The 20372-nt window shown below is 36.3% G+C and overlaps 1 protein-coding gene across 1 annotated transcript; it reads left to right on the top strand.

Annotated features, from left to right (window-relative positions):
• The first annotated feature begins 1199 nt into the window (after positions 1-1199).
• Positions 1200-19939, top strand: phb2a (prohibitin 2a). The gene is made up of 10 exons (XM_059344548.1): positions 1200-1300; positions 2226-2355; positions 3697-3781; positions 4706-4785; positions 7300-7484; positions 8645-8774; positions 12875-12978; positions 15126-15203; positions 18074-18150; positions 19619-19939. The coding sequence occupies exons 1-10, from the start codon at positions 1280-1282 to the stop codon at positions 19635-19637; spliced, it is 909 nt and encodes a 302-aa protein (XP_059200531.1). The 5' UTR covers positions 1200-1279; the 3' UTR covers positions 19638-19939.
• Positions 19940-20372: the final 433 nt, after the last annotated feature.

The raw sequence follows: 20372 nt of genomic DNA, 5'->3' as shown, positions 1-20372 counted from the left end.
TTTAAACCCTCATTATTTTACTTAATATTTAATGAATATTAAAATGAATATTTACTTGTGGTAAATATCACAAAATAAACTAAGTATATCTAAATATTGACCTTTTTTTTTTTTTTTTAAACAACATTATTTAAAAGTCAAATAAAATTAAGTGTCCCTTTTATAAACATAGGCTTATATTAAAAAGTCACAAATTAAATTTGGTAAGTTAAAATATTGACAGACAAGCTCACCATTTCACTTAATATTAAATAAACTCAGCATCTCATAATCTTGAATTAATAGCTCACTATATGACTAAATAAATAAATGAAAAACTTATATTGAAAGGTCACAAAATAAATGTAGAATATCTTTATTATGACTTATTGTTTAATTAGTCACAAATGTAATTTAATATCTCTAAATCTTGACTAAAAGGCTTACTATTAGACTTAATTTTCACAAAATAAATTAAGTATATCTAAAGCTTGACTTAATATTTTAAAAAACACATAATTTAAAAGTCAAATTAAATGTAGTATCTTCAAAATCTTACCCAAAAACTCAATATTTTACTTAATATTTAATAAACCTATATTGAAAAGCCACATTAAATTTAGTGTCTCTAAATCTTGACTAAAAACCTCATTATTTGACTTGATATTTAATACATTTATATTAAATATCACAAAAATGAATTTAATATCTCTAAATATGGACTGAATATTTAAAAAATGTATCTTAAAAAGTCAAATTAAATTGACTATCTTTAAAATCTTGGCCAAAAACTCACTTTTTGATTTAATATTTAATAAACCTATATACAAAAGTCAAACATTAGATTTAGTGTATCTAAATCTTTTTTTTAAAAAACATTATTTAAAAGTCAAATTAAATGTAGTGTCTTTAAAATCTCTGCCAAAAGCTCAGTATTTGACAAACTATTTAATAAACCTATATTAAAAAGTCACACATTAATTTAGCTTTATATTAATACTAATAATTTGACTTAATATTTAATAAACTTATATTTAAAAATTAGATTTGTGACGGGAGCATGGAGGATTTTTTTATTTTTTAAATGTAATTCTTCTCACTAGTTTTTAAATATATTCAAGGAAAGATGGATACATTTAAGAGAAAGTAATAACTTTTTCTCGCTCCTCTCCATCAAACTACACAGCCTCCGTGAAATCCTACATTTCCCATGTTCCTCCGCGTAGACGGAAGTACGTCATCAGACGTGACCTTGGTTCTCTTCTTCACTGGTTTTGTGACAGACGAGGAGAGGACGAGCATGGCGAATAAGGATCCCGGTGTAAGTGTTTTATTCTTCACCTCCGTCGTTAATCTGCGTCCCGGTGCTGCTGTAGTTCGGTTGAACGGCTCCGCTGCTTCCCGCTCTTTGCTCGCCGGTTCGTGACATCAGCAGCTCTCTTTTTTAACGCAACACGTGAGTCTGATGTAAGCTAACGTTAGCTGACCGTTAAAGGTCCGTTAGCTTTAAATTTTAATCACAACACTTCAGGTTAGAGACACAAAACATGAAAGACTTCTAAAATCTAACTAATGTTGGTGAGCTAACAATCCAATAACAGTCCTCGAGGACGCCAGACTCTGCCTAAAAATCTAACAAATTAACGTTTCCCCGCTAATTAATACATCTACAGCAATGATGCAATAATAATATGCACTTGTTTAGAGGTTTTTAAATTGTCCTCTTCAATTCGGCATACATAATAGTAGACTGAGATGCTCGGAGATCTTTAAAAACATAATTTAAGCACAGAGTCGCACCTGAACCTGCTCACGTTTCACGGCGATTTGCATCAATCAGCCCTATAAGAAAGCACGAAGACATTGCTGCTATTCTAGCAAACTAATTCCGCTTCATAAATCAGATGTAAGCCGAATTGAGGATTCCAGCATATACAATTAAAACACTCTGTGACACTTATTTGTAATAAGTTTATTTGTAACTATGTAATTTATTTGCTTTTGTTCTAGCAAACATTGAAACAGCGGGTTTTTAAATGGGATTTGGCCACGGTGCTGCGCACACATGGCGTGTTTTTGTGGCTAGATTCAGTGTTGGTATGGTCACTGGGGGAAAGTGTCAACCTTCAACATGGTTGTCCATCCAGTGCGAAGGTTACTCATGTCTGTGGAGGGAGTTTTAACCATTACCAGCATGTGTCTAACTTTGACTTCATTTATCTGAAACTCTGGTCTTTGTGTTTCAGGGTTTTCTGCAGCAGCTGCGGCAGATCGCAGGCAGGATGTCATCGGGTCCTCGGGGAGCAGGACTGGGGCTCAAACTGCTGATCGGTGCTGGAGCTCTGGCTTATGGAGTGAAGGAAGCAACATACACAGGTAGTAACCTAAACCCTTCATCCACTTGCCCCTTACCTGGACACTGCAGCCACTAACTGTCCAGAATACACCTTGACCCTTTGCACCAAGGCTGCACGATAAATCCTTTAACATCTACATTTAAATGTGTGCATGCAAAATAGTTCCATTACAAGAGGAAAAAATGTAAAGTATTAAATCAAACACGTCATGCTACGACTGTCATGCTAAAAGGGCACTTCCATTAGAAAAAAGCGACCAAAACGTGTGTTAAAATGTTGATAATTGTGTCAGAATCTCTTTATTCTACAAAATGAAGTGTTTGCACTAACCAGATCTCACTAAAAACATTAAGGAGAGGCTGTTTACACAGAGCAGAGAGGAGAGGACACGAGAGACTGTTTACACAGAGCAGAGAGGAGGGGACAGGAGAGACTGTTTACACAGAGCAGAGAGGAGAGGACAGGACAGGAGAGACTGTTTACACAGAGCAGAGAGGAGAGGCTATTTACACAGAGCAGAGAGGAGAGGACAGGAGAGGCTGTTTACACAGAGCAGAGAGGAGAGGACAGGAGAGGCTGTTTACACAGAGCAGAGAGGAGAGGACAGGAGAGGCTGTTTGCAGAGAGGAGAGGACAGGAGAGACTGTTTACACAGAGCAGAGAGGAGAGGACAGGAGAGGCTATTTACACAGAGCAGAGAGGAGAGGACAGGAGAGGCTGTTTACACAGAGCAGAGGGGAGAGGACAGGAGAGGCTGTTTACACAGAGCAGAGAGGACAAAAGAGGCTATTTACACGGAGCAGAGAGGAGAGGACAGGAGAGACTGTTTACACAGAGCAGAGAGGAGAGGACAGGAGAGGCTGTTTACACAGAGCAGAGAGGAGAGGACAGGAGAGGCTGTTTACACAGAGCAGAGGGGAGAGGACAGGAGAGGCTGGAAACATGACAATACTTCAATATGTGGAGAAAACTGGTTTTACAACATTCAGGACACTTGTGGATCCCTTCTCCTGTCCTCTCCTCTCTGCTCTGTGTAAACAGCCTCACAGTGTTGCTTAGGAGAAACTATTGAATGTTTACGATCATCTGGTCAGTGATAACTGCTTATTGTTGGACACATTTTGATGAAATATCACAAATGTGGCTTCAGTTTGGTCGTTTGTTGCGAGGAAAGTGTTTGTCACATTCTTTCAAGTACCACTGGAACTTTAATAATAATAACTTTTGATTTAACAGTTTGTGGCTGTTATAACTGGTGGTGATCTTATTTAGTTTAGGCAGGTTCTGGGGTTCAGAGGGTTACCAGTATTTGTGGCTCATCCTGTCAGTTCCAGTATTAAATGATGTTTGTTTGCTGCAGTTGAAGGAGGACAGAGAGCGATCGTCTTCAACAGGATCGGAGGGATCCAGATGGACACGGTCCTCGCTGAGGGACTGCACTTCAGGTAGGAAGCTTCTCACCTCAGAACTCTTCATCTGTCTTCATCTTAATAAACAAGGTGGCGGAGAAGGATTGATGACAAGAAGACAAAACTGTGTCTGTGTGAATGTATGTAGGGTAAAGCTGCCAGAATGGGGGGAAAAAAAAGGTAATTCAATAAACTACGTCTAAAATCTAATTTGAATTAAAGGCCTTAAAAGGTCTAAAATTCTCTTAAAACCTCATACGTCTTAAATACAATTGTGAAAGGTCTTAAAAATGTATGAACGTTTTATTTAAAACAAATGCATAAACTTCAGCCGTTTTTAAATGTTTCAATTTTTGAGTTCTAAACAAATATCAGTTTACAGTGGAGAAGCTTCTGGTGTTTTTAGTGAGGTTAAGCATTTTTTTATTCCAATGTGAAAGAGCTGAGAATTAATTCATAAACTTTGCAAGTCATTCAGGGCCTCCGAATTTCCTTCTTGTTTGCCAGTATGGATGTGAAATGGGTCTTAAATTGTTTTTATTACATTTTTCCCATTCATTTAAAATGTATTTATTTATGCGAGTGTAGGTGCAGTGTGCAGTAACAACTTGCCATTCTGCATCATTTGGCAGACAGCTGTAATATTTCCTGCCACAATTTAAGTTAAACCATTATAGATGAAATGAAACTATCTCTCTTTTGAAGTTTAGAGAATGTATTTGTACCACTGTTTCGCTAAGATGAAGCTGCAGTGATTCCAAGGTGTGTGTGTGTGTGTGTGTGTGTGTGTGTGTGTGTGTGTGTGTGTGTGTGTGTGTGTGTGTGTGTGTGTGTGTGTGTGTGTGTGTGTGTGTGTGTGTGTGTGTGTGTGTGTGTGTGTGTGTGTGTGTGTGTGTGTGTGTGTGTGTGTGTGTGTGTGTTCGTGTGTGTTCGTGTGTGTTCGTGTGTGTTCGTGTTCAGGGTTCCCTGGTTCCAGTACCCCATCATCTACGACATCAGGGCCAGACCCAGAAAGATCTCGTCTCTCACTGGAAGCAAAGGTCAGAAACACCAACAAAATCTCACTCTGAAACGCAAAACTATTTTTCTGGAACAGAAAAATAATTTACTGGGAAACGTTTAAAGCACAAACTGAGTTTTATTGGTCCTGGAGGTTTGTCATTTCTAGTTCTACTGTGAACAGAAATATCTTGTTCCTATATCTGTCCCTTCTGTCTGTTAGAGCTCCGGCATTCTGGCTATTCTTCTTTTCATATTTTAGTTTCATTTATTTATTTACATTATGTGTCTTATCTTCATCTAAATCAATTATTTACTGAGTTGCATACAGCTTCACCTTTTTGCCCTTCATAATAAAAGTTTTAGTTTTGAAAAATTAATATAAAGGATAAAATATGTTAACCATTTCCCTTTTATCAGTCAAGAAATCAATGAAATTGTAAGATAAAATATTTAATTATTTAAATTTGGGTTGCAGGAAAAAAAACAAAATGTTTTTATTGGATATTTTGGGATTCAGCTGAGTTTCACTCTGATGATTTTAAGTCCATTGCTCTTTTTATTCAGAAAATATTATTATACAGTCATTGAAAAAAATATTAGACCACATTGTTTTCTTCAATTTCTTGTTCATTTTTGGACAAATATAATGACAACAAAAATAGCTGATAAGAGTTTAATTTAAGAGGTGATATCTAGACATTTTCCAGGGTTATCAGCTCCTAAATTAAACTTCTATGAGCTATTTAAAATGAAAGAGAAACTGAAGAAAACAAGCGTGGTCTAATTTTTCCATGATTGTATCAGTGGTAGGGTTGTCACGACACTAAAATTTTCAACTCGATACCGATACTCAGGAAAATATTCGATACTCGATACCATTTTCGATACCACCAGGACAAAAACAAAGACCCCAAAGTTTAACAGAAATATTTTTATTAACAAGAAAAATGCAACATGTAAAAATGAACAGAACCACAGGTTAAATATTTATCATAAAAAACAGTTGTGCAAAAAGAAACTGCAACTATGATAACAAGCTTCAGGTCTGAGGTAGTGCAATAAATAAATAAATACAATAAACAATAACAATTAGAACAATATTTTGAGGTTGTATGCTGTGCACAATATTAGGAAAGCTTGATAAAAAAGAGGTAGAGTCGCTGTGTGTGTTGCTGTTTGGTTGCAGGTCGACTTTTCTCTGCTTCATTCTGGGACTTCAAGAGAGAAAATAACACTTTTCAGTCACCAACATTTATGTAAACTTATTAACTCTTAATGCTTATGTATACTGACACTGTGTCAATTAACGTAATATGGGCATACTACGTGCCTGATTTATTTATTTATTTACGTTGTTTATAATCATTAATGTGACATCAGCCTTTAATTGCTAGCTGCGGCTAATGGCTAATGATAACACGACCAACATTAATGCTAGCCACCGGCCACAATAACATCAGTAATAGGTCAGTCTGAAACCAAAGACACTAACCTGTCGACATTCACTGTAAAGGGTGTCGGTCCTGAAGATGTTTCACCAAGTTTGAAGTACTGCTTGTGCACGTCACGGTGAGGGGGAGGTGTCTGTGTGTGGGCAGGCAGAGAGAAGGACGCAGCATCGATACTTTTGAAAATGAGTATCGTATCCGGATACAATGATTTAGTATCAATACTTTTGACAACCCTAATCAGTGGCAGTAAGTCGGTCTAAGGCCCCGTTTACACGAGGACGCTCGCAGGTAAAAACGACAAAATATTTTATTGGAAGTGCCTTTCGTTTAGACGGTGACGGCGTTTTGGGGGCTTAAAGACGCAAAAATCTGAAACCACCTTCCAAAGTGGAAAAGTTAAATCCGCTCCTCCGTAGCGTGTCGTCTACACTGACAAGACACAAAACTCTGATCTGATCTGCTCACGTCACGTATGTGTTTACGTCACATACATGCTCCAGTACAGGGAAATAAACAAACGAGGGATTATTTCCATGCGTCGGACCTTCAAGCTGCTCTGGCAGCTCTAATAAACTTACAGGAGTCTTTCCACCAAATGTACAGGATATGTACAGATAGTATTAGTGAACAGAGAAGGATCTGGAATTACCTCCATCACATTTTGGATGCACCGATTGGTCGGAGGCGAGCCAGACGGCTGTGAACAAGACCTGGGAGATCTAGTGATGGTGGAGAACTTTGTGGAAGGAGTAGCTGATGAAAATGTGTGGCGTGAAAACTTCTGCATGCCCAAAGATGCTCTTATCGCTTTAAGTGATGCCGCCTGGCTGCATACAATCCAATTTCACACACTTTTGCGTCACCGTTTGCAGCAGATTTCCTCCTGAAAATGCTCGTCTAAACGAGGAATAAAAAGTGAAGACGCGACGCCACTTTTGCGTCTTCTGTTCAGACCGTCATCATGTAAACGTAGCCTCAGACGATACTTTCTGTGACGATTAAATGTGGTGAGAGCTGTAAACGTGGCAGTCCGTGGTCTAGGAGGAGGGGTTAGATGGCAAAATAAGTCAATCTAATGTGTCTCTGTGTCTCTGGCATCAGACCTGCAGATGGTGAGCATCTCTCTGCGAGTACTGTCGCGGCCGCTGGCGTCCAACCTGCCCGCCCTCTACCAGCAGCTGGGACAAGACTACGACGAGCGCGTGCTGCCGTCCATCGTCAACGAGGTGCTGAAGAGCGTCGTGGCCAAGTTCAACGCCTCGCAGCTCATCACGCAGAGAGCTCAGGTACAGCACGCCCAGTAGTTCTGACACACTGTTAGAGGTTTAGAGTCATGTTATTAAGTACAAGTTCAGTGAAGGGATTTTTATATAAAAGTGTTTTATTTATTAATACTATTATTATTATTTTAATAATAATTATTACATGGTGTTCTATTGTTTATTCTCATTCTTATTTTAATACAATATTATATTATTTATTATTTAATAATTACAAAATAGTGTTTTTCCATTGTTTTAATAATTATACAATATTTTATTTATTATTTTAATAATTATAAAATGTTCTTTTATTTATGTTAATGTTTATAAAATGTTTATTTTACTAATGATTATAAAGTAGTATTTTATTTATTATTTTAATAATTCTTATAAAAGTGTTTCGTTATTATTATATTTATTATAAACATTATAATGCTGTGAATACTTTTAAAGAAATATGCCACTAAATTTATATATAATCTAATGCCCTGCAGTTGTCACTTTGTGTCTTGTGACATTAGTTTGTGATGAAAATATGAATCAAATATTAATGAAAAACATTTTTTTTTTCATCATTTTGGCTAAATTAATTGACAATTACGGGTTGATATGAATTGAATAATGAACAATGTGTATTTAATCAAATCAATTAATGATTTGTATCATTAATAATAGAGTACGACTAAAGTAGAAGAATTGTTTTACTTTGGAGTAACAGGAAAAAAATGCATGTAAAAATATATAAATCCTGATAAATATTGATAAAAATTAAAATAAAATGTTTGAATGACAGAGATAAAATAATTAACTATTAAGCTTCGTTTTGGTAATTTTTTATAACAGACTTTTCTCACAAATGATCCATTCAAGGACCACTGGAAAGTTCAGACTCTGACGATAATGTCTGTTTCACACACTGTCTGTTTTGGCAGTTATTTAAAAAAGAAAACATACTTTCTTGAGGGTTAAAATAACTGACTACAAAAAAATGTATTATTCGCTGCAAAGAAAAATCTCAAAGTCAATAACTGAATTTTAAAACCCAAACCTTGACTGTAATTCTTCAACGTTTTATTGAAGAAGAGCGTGCAGGGAATGAGTTTTGCTGCATCGATATTTGAGGGTTTTCCCTCTGAACCTGAGTCATGAGACTCCTTCCGACTCAGCGTCTCCTCCTCCTGCAGGTGTCACTGCTGATCCGCAGAGAGCTGTTCGAGCGCGCCAAAGACTTCAACATCATCCTGGACGACGTGGCCATCACCGAGCTGAGCTTCAGCCGAGAGTACACGGCCGCTGTCGAGGCCAAGCAAGTCGGTGAGTGGAAGCTGATTATTCTCATCCATTACTCTAGTTAAATCACCTCAAAATTAAATACAGCATAGTGTCGCAATATTTAACATGGCAATAATGTATCGACTCATTGCCGCCAAATATCGATATTTAGAGTTCTGACGGCCCGATGGAGGCCGTAACGGGCTCACTTTTATTAATATACTGGAGATCCTGGTATCATGAAACTGGAAGATGGAAGGAATCTATAGATACCACCCGTCAGGATATCATGTCGGGAAGTTGTGGAAATAACAGTTAGTCTAAAGTTTTGGGGGGGGGTTTACCAAATGTTTTAAATTATTTCTATTTTACAACATTTTTACATTTAATCTAAAGTTTTACTGTAAGAAAAACTGTTAATCTGTCTTCGGGAAAAAGTGTAATTACTAGAAAAGAATTATCAGAAAAAAGTAGGAATTACCAGAAAAAAAGTCATAATTACCAGAAAACAAGTCTTAATTACCAGAAAAATAGCCAAAATTACAAGAAAAAAGTAGAATTACCAGAAAATAATTGAAATAGAAATAGAATAGATATAATAATAAAAATAGAAATAACCAGAAAAAATGTATTAATTCTGTATCAGGATATCGTGTCTAACAAGAAGTTAGGCTAAAGTTTTGGAGTGAAAAAAGTGTAATTACTAGAAAAGAATTATCAGAAAAAAGTAGGAATTACCAGAAAAAAGTCATAATTACCAGAAAACAAGTCTTAATTAACAGAAAAATAGCCAAAATGACAGGAAAAAAATGTAGAATTATCAGAAAAAAAGTAGAATTACCAGAAAATTAGAAATAACCAGAAATTTTTTTATTAATTCTGCATCAGGATATCGTGTCTAACAAGTCAGGCTAAAGTTTCGGGGTTTTTTTATTAAAAAGGTTTTAATGATTTTTACATTAAATCTAAAGTTTTACTGTAAGAAAAGCAGTTAATCTGCCTTCAGAAAAAAAGTAGAAATACTAGAAAAAAAGTCAAAACTACCAGGAAAAAAAGTAAAATTATCAGGAAAAAAATAGAAATTACCAAAATAAGAGTCTTAATTACCAGAAACAAAAATCTAATTCACAAGAAAAAAAAAAGTTAAAAAAACTACAAGAAGAAAAAGTAGAATTTCCAGAAAAAAGTAGAAATTATCTGCAAAAAATAAAAATGACCAGAAAATGTGTATAAATTGGCGGCAGGATATCGTGTCGGGAAGTTGTTAAATTATTTGCTATTTTGACTTTTTTTTTCTGTTTCATTCAGAAACATTTTTAGCAGTGAAGCTTGTTGTTTGTGAAAGTTTGATAAAATGCTGCAGTTGTTGTCGTCCATACATGTTTGATATCAGTTCAGTTCAGTTTGACTGAATACTTTGTTGGTCAGTCTGTGGGTTTGACTCTCATTGTGGAGAAATAAAAAGACTGAAGTGAGATGAATAGACTGTGAATTTTCTCTGATTGGACTCAACAATTCTTTTTTTTTTTTTTTTTTTTTTTTTTTAAAGATTTTTTTTTTTGCCATTTTACATGCTTTATTGAAAGAGAGAGACAGATAGAAAGGGGGTGACAGAGGGGAGGACATGCGGTAAAGGGAGCTCAGGCCGGATTCGAACCCGGCTCCACCGCAGCAAGGACTTTAGCCTCTATACATGGGGCGCCTGTGTAACCCACTACGCCACGGACCACCCGGACTCAACAATTCTTGATTAAATTAAATTTTTTGGACACAAAATGCGGTTACAGTTAAATCTCAATATATTGTATCAATACTCACCATATCGCAAAATGATTAAAATCGCAGTAATGCCGTATCGTGACTCAAGCATCGGGATGAAACGTATCGCGGGGCCGATATGCTGATTCACACCTCTAAAAAGTAAAAATACAGTAAGTGTGCAAGTATAATCTGTAAAATGTAGTTAAAGTATAAACATGTCCCTGCAGACAGACTGTTCTAATATTATACATGATATCATTAGATTATGAAAATATTGCATTCATGTAGAAGCAGGCTTTTACTGTTCATCATGGATTAATCTGCTCATTATTTTCTCCATGAGTCGACTGATGAAAATAGTGAGAAATGAAGCTCAAAGTGACACCAAAACTGGCCGTTTTTTCTAAGGAATCTCTAGAGCAGTAGCATGGAAGGATATCATGTTGGGAAGTTGTTGAAACAACGCTGCAAAACACTCAAAAAAGGACTCCAAATAGTTATTGATGAACTGTTTTTAGTTAGTGTTTCATTTTCTAGTCATAAGTCTGTAAAAAATAATTAATTCAAATGCTTAAAGTGTCTCTTTCAGGCTGGTTATCTCTCAGAAGTTGTTGCAGCAGTTATTGGGTTGATACCTTTTGTTGCACAGATTTGGTGCAAAATGTAACAGTTTTTTTGGCTCGAATTGATAAAAATACTGATAAACTCCCTCCAGAATCTCATTCAGACTCCCAGACCTTTAGAGGAGGAGAGAAAAATTCCATGCTGTGATCTTGTTTCAGAATCTGGTTTTGACATTTAGTAGATCTGTGTATTTTGTGTGATTGTATGGCAGCACTTGTGTTGTGTTGCTGCTTATTGTGAATCTAGAGTCTCAGCTATCAGTCCTCTGCACGCTCTACACTCCAAAAAATAACTTGTTCCCAGAACGAAATAAAATTATGGAAATCATTTCCACCTAAATAAAATGCTTTAATTTAGCGAGAAACAGTTTTGTAGAGTGAACAAAATGTAAATATGTTGGGTCAACATGATGTATTTGCGTTACTGTTACTTAATTACCAGGGGTCAGTCCAACTAGATTTGTAAGGGTAATTGTAACATACTAACGTAATTTTCTTGGGCCATTTAAACGTGTATGACATTATTAATAGTTTTATCTAATAGGGTAGTTACAACTACTTTTTAAAATAGTGAAGTACATGAATTAATTGTGCTGAGCCAACAAAACAAAGTTAGGTTGAAGTGGTTTAGCCTGAAAGATTACCTTTATCATATGAAAATGAACATAATAGTAATTATTCAGGAAATAAATCATTTTTAAACAGAGTATTATATTCAGCAATTTAATTAGGTTGTTTTAACATAAAGTATTCTAGTAAATTTTAAAGTGTTGCATTTTATGCTAAAACTACATGTTTTAAAACTGTTCAACCACAAAACATCATTTAGGACATCATGTTAGACTAAGGAGAAGGTAACAGACACCCAGTTTGCTTTTTTTGAGTGTAGGTCTCTAGTTTGTAGTTGTAAAGTTTCATGAGGCTGTGATTATCCTAGAGGTCACAGCAGCTCATTTTATACACTGAGCTCAAGTTTCACTCACTAACATCATCACACATGAAGAACATTGGGCTCATTGAATCCACAAGAGTCTCAGCTTTCCACTCAGACCCCATTTATGCAGCTCACAAACTGTTTATGGACCCCAGGATGCACAAAGATTCACACACAAGAGGACACAATAACACATTTACTGCAGGAGAAACACTGCATGGTTTCTGCTCCAAACTGCACTGGAAAAGATGCATAAAGTGGGCATGTCACCTCTAAAAATGGCCCAAATATATCTTAAGTTTAGTATATTAAGTGTCACACAGATTTATTGTGTATTGTATTATTGTAGTATTGTATTTACTGTCCCAATTTTTGCAGTTCACAGACTGTTCAGGGACCCCAGGATGCACAAAGATTCACATACAAAAGAACATTTTGCATGGGATGATTATAAATTGGGACACATTTTCATTCAGATATGTGGAGGTCAGAGGCCAAGGGACCACTTCTGTCAAGATATCACAACCTGGAGCACTTAAAACTGAGCCAGCATCTGAAAGAAGAAAAATGGTTAATGGACAGTTCGGGAGGTTAATCTATAACAAATAATGAGATATTTATTTATTTATTTATTTATTAACTATTTACTCCTTAGAAATGAAATAAATGGATAGAAAAATACACATTTACAAGTTAAAAAAAAAAAAAAAAAAAAAAATTACAAGAAAAAATGGTCTGTGTTCGACCTCTGAGGGATACCTGCTGTTAGAGTTATTAAGCTGTTGTAATTTTGTGTGTGTGTGTGTGTGTTTGTTCCTCTCCAGCCCAGCAGGAGGCGCAGCGAGCACAGTTTTACGTAGAAAAGGCCAAACAGGACCAGAGACAGAAGATCATCCAGGCTGAAGGAGAAGCTCAGGCTGCAAAGATGGTAAGTTCATGTTCAGGGTCTCACTTTATTCTTCTTCTATTCTTCTTTTCCCTCCAAGGGGTGAAATAGTCGTGTCTTCATCCTCGTATGTTTCACTGAAAAGGAGCGAGACCACTATTTTAAAAAAGTGCTGTATTTAAGGTTTGCGTTTCCCTAATATATAAACTTTTATTCATTCGTATTATTAATTTAGTTGTATAAGCACAAAGAGAGCAATAAGTACGGATAGATGAAGAATTAAGAAAAAAAAAAAACGTTTTTTGAATGATACATGTTGAATTAAAAGATTCTGACAGAAATATCAACTTTTTTTTCCTCAGATGTTATTTATTAATGTTCGTCACAGGATTCATTCAAAGACCACCAGAAATGGGAAAATTCAGAATCATTTCTATTTTTACGGTTTCTGTCTGTGATAAATGCTCTAATTTAGGCAATTTTTGTTGAATTTTTAAAATTAATTGTACATATTTTTTTGAACAAAATTAATTCTATATACAATACCACCAAATATTTACTGAAAATCTGTTTACGCAGAGCAGAGAGGAGAGGACAGGAGAGGCTGTTTACACAGAGCAGAGAGGAGAGGACAGGAGAGGCTGTTTACACAGAGCAGAGAGGAGAGGACAGGAGAGGCTGTTTACACAGAGCAGAGAGGAGAGGACAGGAGAGGCTGTTTACACAGAGCTGAGAGGAGAGGACAGGAGAGGCTGTTTACACAGAGCTGAGAGGAGAGGACAGGAGAGGCACAAGGACACAGTGAAGCGAATGTGAAAAGAGCAAAAAAAACAAAACGCTCTGAATCGTCTCATTGGTGTTCAGAGGGTTAAAAACGTCAACAGTTTGTCAGCAGCTGTTTCCAGAAGGCGGCAGCGTTCTCACTGTTACTGTTGTTGATTTAAACCTGTTGTTGAGTCCTCGGGCTGTTTGTGCCTCGACAGAAGGTTTACATGTCTGTGATCACCAGACCTGCTGCACCAGTCTGACAGTTAACCCTCCGAGCTCCAACGAGGCGTTTCAGGGCGTTTTTTACATTCTCCTCTCTGTGTCCTGCAACCTATCTCTATAGTCTATATGTCCTGCAGCTCTATCGAATCAGAACAACTCAAAGATGTCTTTGTGCAGAATAACAGTTAAAATGACAGAAACCATAAAAAAAGGAGAAAATCCAAGTTATATTTGTTAATTTTATTTTTAAAACATATAAATAAACAGAATTTATGCATATTGAACTATTGTCATGTTTCCAGCCTCTCCTGTCCTCTCCTCTCTGCTCTGTGTAAACAGCTTCTCCTGTCCTGTCCTCTCCTCTCTGCTCTATGTAAACAGCCTTTCCTGTCCTGTCCTCTCCTCTCTGCTCTGTGTAAACAGCCTCTCCTTTCCTCTCCTCTCTGCTCTGTGTAAACAGATTTTCAGTTAATATTTGTCACGTGACCGTTGGTCTCAGCAGAATCAATCATGTCTTCACAGTGTCTCTGAGGAGCAGAATTTAATGTTTTTAACAGGATCTGGTTAGTGCAAACGCTTTATTTTAAATGACACATGTAAAGAGATTCTGACACAAATATAAATATTTAACACAAGTTTTGCTCACTTTTTATAACAAAAATGTTCAAAACTGATGATCCGTTCAACGACGTCAGAAAGTTCAAACTCTGACGATGATGCTTGTTTTTACAGTTTCTTTCTACGATAAATGGTTTAGTTTTTGTGATCTCTTAAAGAAAACACACTACTGGAGCGCTAACAGTTTTAGATTATGTTTACTGCAGATTCTGTACAAACTCATCAGACTGATTCCTCGTGTTTTCATGCTCGACAGTAATTAAACTGATATATCACGACCTGATTGACAGCAGCATATCCCTCCTAAACCGCCCGACGTGGATTCCTGTTCCGACGTGAACTGACTGGGCCTCGCCTCTTGACTGTGGCGACAAACCGAAGCCTCTTAAACAAACACTTCATCCAAATATGCAGTAATTGTTTTGGCTGCCTGTCAGCGTGCGTGAGAATATTAGAGCCTGCAGCTTTGATCCCGTTTGTTTCTGCTCAGCCACTCTCTCTTTTGTTGGCCGTGTAACAGTATTCTCCTGTGAAAACACTAACTATTTAAACCTGTATGTGTGTGTGTGTGTGTGTCTCAGCTGGGCGAGGCCGTGACGAAGAACCCCGGTTACCTGAAACTCAGAAAGATTCGGGCGGCGCAGAACATTGCCAAGACGGTAAGAAAGCTTTTCTCTCTGCAGCAGAACTGGAAACATGTTTCTGCTGCTTCTTCAATCACGCACACACACACACACACACACACACACACACACACACACACACACACAAACAACAAAGTGTCAACAAGGATTTAAAACTCTAGAAAACAAGTCACAAATGTAAGTCAAAAAAATTAAAACTTTTACGAGAAAAAAAACAGATTTACAAAGAACGAAGTTACAAATTCATGAGGAAGAAAATCACAAATTTACAAGAAACAACTAACAAATTTATGAGAAAAAAATTACAAATGTACAAGAAAAGAAACACATTTACAAGAAGTTAAATCACAAATTAACAAGAAAAAAATCACAAATTAACAAGAACAAAACACAAAATACACAAAATACCTCAATATTATAATTAAAGGTGAAACTTTATCATTATTGTCACTGAAACACAGCACAGATTGTTGAGACTTTCATCCAGAAAGTCCACTTTATTTTACAGTTTTGTTCATAAAAGCACCTTATACAAAAGCATTCAGCCCACAGTTCTCTGCAGAGCTAAAGTGAGTCTTTAACCCTTTAAGACCTGAGTCCTGCTGGAAAACCTCCCTCTGAAACCTTGTGAGCATTGCCTCGAAAAACAACCTCCCGAAACTTGAAAAACTGCTCCAAATGTTTCCTGAATCATTTATTCCTCAGACATGAAATAGAAACCATCTGAAAGCTGAAAGTCTTGGCCTTAACTGTGAGGTTTTAAATGTTTTTAATGCACTTTAGACAATAATGCAAACAACAACAAAAATGAAAAATAAGCATGTTTTGGATTATTTCATCACTGTTTTTGTGGAGGAGATCATCTCTTCATCCAGCACATCCACTTTATTTTACAGTTTTATTTGTAAGAGCACCTTTTCATACAACTGTGCAGCTCAAACGTCTCCACAGAGCTACATGTAGCAACACAGACAAAATAAATTAAAAATAAACAATAAATATAATTTTGAAAGACTTAAAATTGCAACAATAAAGCAATAAAATGTTTTTTAAAAATCAATGGAAGTAAAAGTTGCTGCAAACCTTTCTCCTGTTTTAACCAACTTTAAATTATCTTCTTTAATCCTTTTGAGTTTTATCTCCAATTTTACTTGTTCCATCATCATCAAACACAATCTGGCTTCATAGAGTCTGGAGCAGAACTTTAGAGGGGAAGCTGAAGGCTGGAAAGTCATGTGACCTGATCAGAGGGTTTAACAAGTGATGGGGACAAAATCTGAAGTTCTTGTTTTGTGCAAAAATGTATTCAAAGTCTTCAGAAGTCACGAAAAGACACAAAATAAAGAAACTGACTAACTTTGGAAGATATCCGCTTGAGTCTTCATGTTAAATTCTGGTATTTTGTGCCTCTGTAACAAAACTGACGATGGTTTAACAACACAGCGATTCTGCAGAACAATAAACTAAAATGCATCACCATATCTGTGTAACTGAAGAAGAAAAATGTCCCTAAAAGCCAAAATGCAGAAATGATGGTTTCCGTTGCAGAGTTTGGCAGCTGTGATTAAACACCGTGCAGTCAGTGACTCCGTCTTCCCTGTTTAGTGTTAAACCTGCAGCTGTGGCCCCCTGATGGGCCCAGAGCCACGGGTTGGGCACCACAGCTGCAGCCTGAGTGAAGTAGCTGGTTGAGTCCACCAGGTGGCGCCACATGAACATGAAATGTGAGGAAACATTAGAGACTGAAATCTGCTGCTGCTGCTTCTGACATTTCACTCCTTGGTTTTCCCCAAAATCAAGTCAATTTAATACTCTTGTTATATATGATAAAAAATACTGAAATAGTGTTTATTAAGCAGCTACAAGTAGATTATGTTCTGCTTTTAATTGCAACTTGGGTTTTTCCTTTTGGTTCAGGTTTTTAATGCACAGAAACGTGTTTCTAAAAGCCTCCAGAGGTTCAACCAGATCTGTTCTCTAAAGGAACTCTGTCGTTTTGTCTGATGGTCGTCTGGTTTCTGCTAGACGGGTAGCAGCAGGAGGAAAGATACATTAAAAACGAAAGGGCAAAGGTCAGCACACAAAAAATTAAACGCACAAGAAAAAACTCACAAATTTATCACATTTATGTGAAAAAAATTACAAATTTATGACAAAAAAACACAATTACAAGAAAAAAAACACAGATTTATAAAAAAAGAAGTTACAAATTTCCAATAAGTTAAATCACAAATGTATGAAAACTAATTTACAAGAAAAAAAATCACAAATTTAGGGGAAAAAGTTACAAATGTACAAGGAAAAAAAATCACAAATTTACGAGAAAATACTCAGAGGGTGTCAGCTTAAATGCTTCAAATTTATGAGAAAAGTTAAAAATGTACGAGAAAAAATTTACACATTTATGAGAAAAGTTACACATCAATGAGAAAAGCTACAGATTTATAAGAACGTTAAAAATTTCTGAGAAGACAGTTTTGAAGGACAGAACTTGTCGTAGTGTCAGAGTGCCGATGAGGGCCGGGGTCCTCACAGCGCAGCGTGACCTCACAACAGAGTGTAGTGCTCGCTGTGTGGATCAGTGACGTCACAGTGGTGGTGGCGTGTTTCCTGAGCGGACGGCGAGTGGCGGGCCTCAGCAGCTCCTCGCTGTGAATCAGCTCAGTGTTGAAGCTCCCACAATGTTCCCTTTGTGCTCCGCAGCAGCAGCTCGCTCAGGCTGCACGACCAGGAACTCTCCACCTGTGTTTTCTCCGCTCACACTCTGTGTGTGTGTGTGTGTGTGTGTGTGTGTGTGTGTGTGTGTGTGTGTGTGTGTGTGTGTGTGTGTGTGTGTGTGTGTGTGTGTGTGTGTGTGTGTGTGTGTGTGTGTGTGTGACCTGCAGGTGTCGCAGTCCCAGAACAAGGTGTACCTGAGCGCCGACAGCCTGGTGCTGAACCTGCAGGAGAAAGACGGCTTCGAGTGAGTTTCTGTCTTTGACTCTGCAGACACGTTTTACCCTCTGACCTCCTGTTGCTGTCACATTTCTCTCATTTATCACTGCAACATATAAAATCTCTATAAATCTAAAAGTCCTGCAGCTCTGTGGAATCAGCACAGTCAACTCCAACATGTCTTTGTGCAGAATAACAGTTAGAATGACAGAAATCAGAAAAAAAGTTGAATATGTCTGCTAAAGTGTCACTAATATTTTATTATATTTATTTTGCTCCACATAATAAAGAGTTGTCATGTTTCCAGCCTGTCCTGTCCTCTCCTCTCTGCTCTGTGTAAACGGCCGCATGGCTTCACAGTTTGGCAGTCCGGGTTAAGCAAAAATATAAATGTGGTCTGGGTTTTTAAACACTTTGGGGGTTTTTTTAAACAATCACCAAATGTAAAAAACAGTGTTTCTTAATAGTTAAAAAAAATGAGCTGAAACTTGAGGTCTGATATCAACTTCCGTCTCTCTGAGTGTTCAAACAAACTACGCAGAATAAATCTGTTTGTTTATATTTTGCGTCATAAAAGCTGCAGAATCAGCCATATGCAGAATATAGCTTCAAACTTGAACAGTAAATGTATCCGCGCTAGTAGATATCCTTATATGGTGTTGGGGGCGGAGCTATGGTCAGAAAAACACGCCCAGAAAATCCCAAACACACAAATGGAGAAATATTCCAAAATTCAGTCGTATGTAGTTTTAAATCTTTAGATGTTGTTTTGTAGCTTGTAAAATTAGTTTTCATACAAATCTCTGACTTTACTTCTCCTAGACTTTAAAGTTTAACAGGATCTGTTTCGTGCAAATGATTTACTTGGGAGACATAAAGTGATTTTAATAAAATATCACTTTGTCACTTTGACTTGACTTTTCATCACACACAAAATTTGAAAATATGGAGGGTTTTTTTTTTACTGTTTTAGACTAAGCTAAATGGTGTAATTTTACCTTTTTCTTATTAGTTATATTTTTCCTACAGAAAATGCACCTTTTTAAATTCACCGGTAACAGGATTTTTGAGGGTGAACTTAAACAATTCAGTGTGTCTCGTTTCACATTCAGAATATTATTAAAGTATTTAAGTACTTAAAACAAATTAAAGAAGTAAAATGACCAAAGAAAGATGTCAAATGACCAAAAAAAGAAGTGAAATGACCAAAAAAAGGCATCAAATGACCCAAAAAAAAGGCATCAAATAACCAAAAAAGTAAAATGACCAAAAAAGATGTCAAATGACCAAAAGTTGTAAAATTTCCAAAGTTGTAAAATGACCAAAAGAAGACATCAGATGACCAAAAAAAAAGACTTAAAATTGCAACAACAAAAAAAATATCTTTGTTTACTTTTTTCTTGATCACGTTTCCTGTTTCCCTTCATATTTAATGAATTCGGACTGTGTTGCAGAGCTGTTTTTTTTTTAACTGTGACCCTGTTTGTTTCTGTCAGTTTGTTGCTGGGGAAGTGAGAAGACTTCATCATTCCATCTGGTCGCTCCGACACAAAGGAAACGTCATCGTCAGGTTTCTGTGTGACTCCGCCCCGTTTACACGTCACAAAACCTGAGGATTCACCGTGAACGGTCCTCTGGTGTCGCTCAAAGTCTCCATCCTTCATGCTTCTAATCTTTCTTTTCTTTTTTTTTATATATATATCTATATAATTATACAGTAACATCATCTGTAGACGCCTTTTTGCTTTTGCAGAATCAGAAAAAAAACTGATTTATTTGTGAATAAAAAGCAGTTTTCCTTGAGTCATGATAAATAACTTTTTGTTTGTTTGATTTAATTTAATGCAGGATATTCAGAAAAACGTTTCACAAATAAAACGTGAAAATTTTGACTTTTACCAACACCAGAGGAGCCTTTACAAGCATCACTTCTCATTAAAAAAAGAAAATAAATAAAAATCAACATTATCATCTGTCTCTTACTACAAACAAACATGAAACTTAAAAAAATAAAAAAAAATGATAAAAACTCTGAAAATACAATAATGTTTCCAGAATTATTATTATTATTGCTTCTTTAACATCGATTTTCATTTTTAAATGTTTTGGGGGGTTCTCCCCATTAACAAGTGAATGACTGCATCTATGATTATTGTTATTTATGTTTATTAAGTTTTGTTTAGTGAATTTAAGCAATAACTAAAAATATGTCAGTTGTTACTTCCCAGAACTTACTGCTTTTTTAAGAGG

The sequence above is a fragment of the Centropristis striata genome, chromosome 11 (genome assembly GCF_030273125.1).
Source record: "Centropristis striata isolate RG_2023a ecotype Rhode Island chromosome 11, C.striata_1.0, whole genome shotgun sequence".
Lineage (NCBI taxonomy): Eukaryota > Metazoa > Chordata > Actinopteri > Perciformes > Serranidae > Centropristis > Centropristis striata.
Note: the sequence above shows the minus strand (reverse complement) of the source record. Positions and strands in the feature narration are given on the sequence as shown.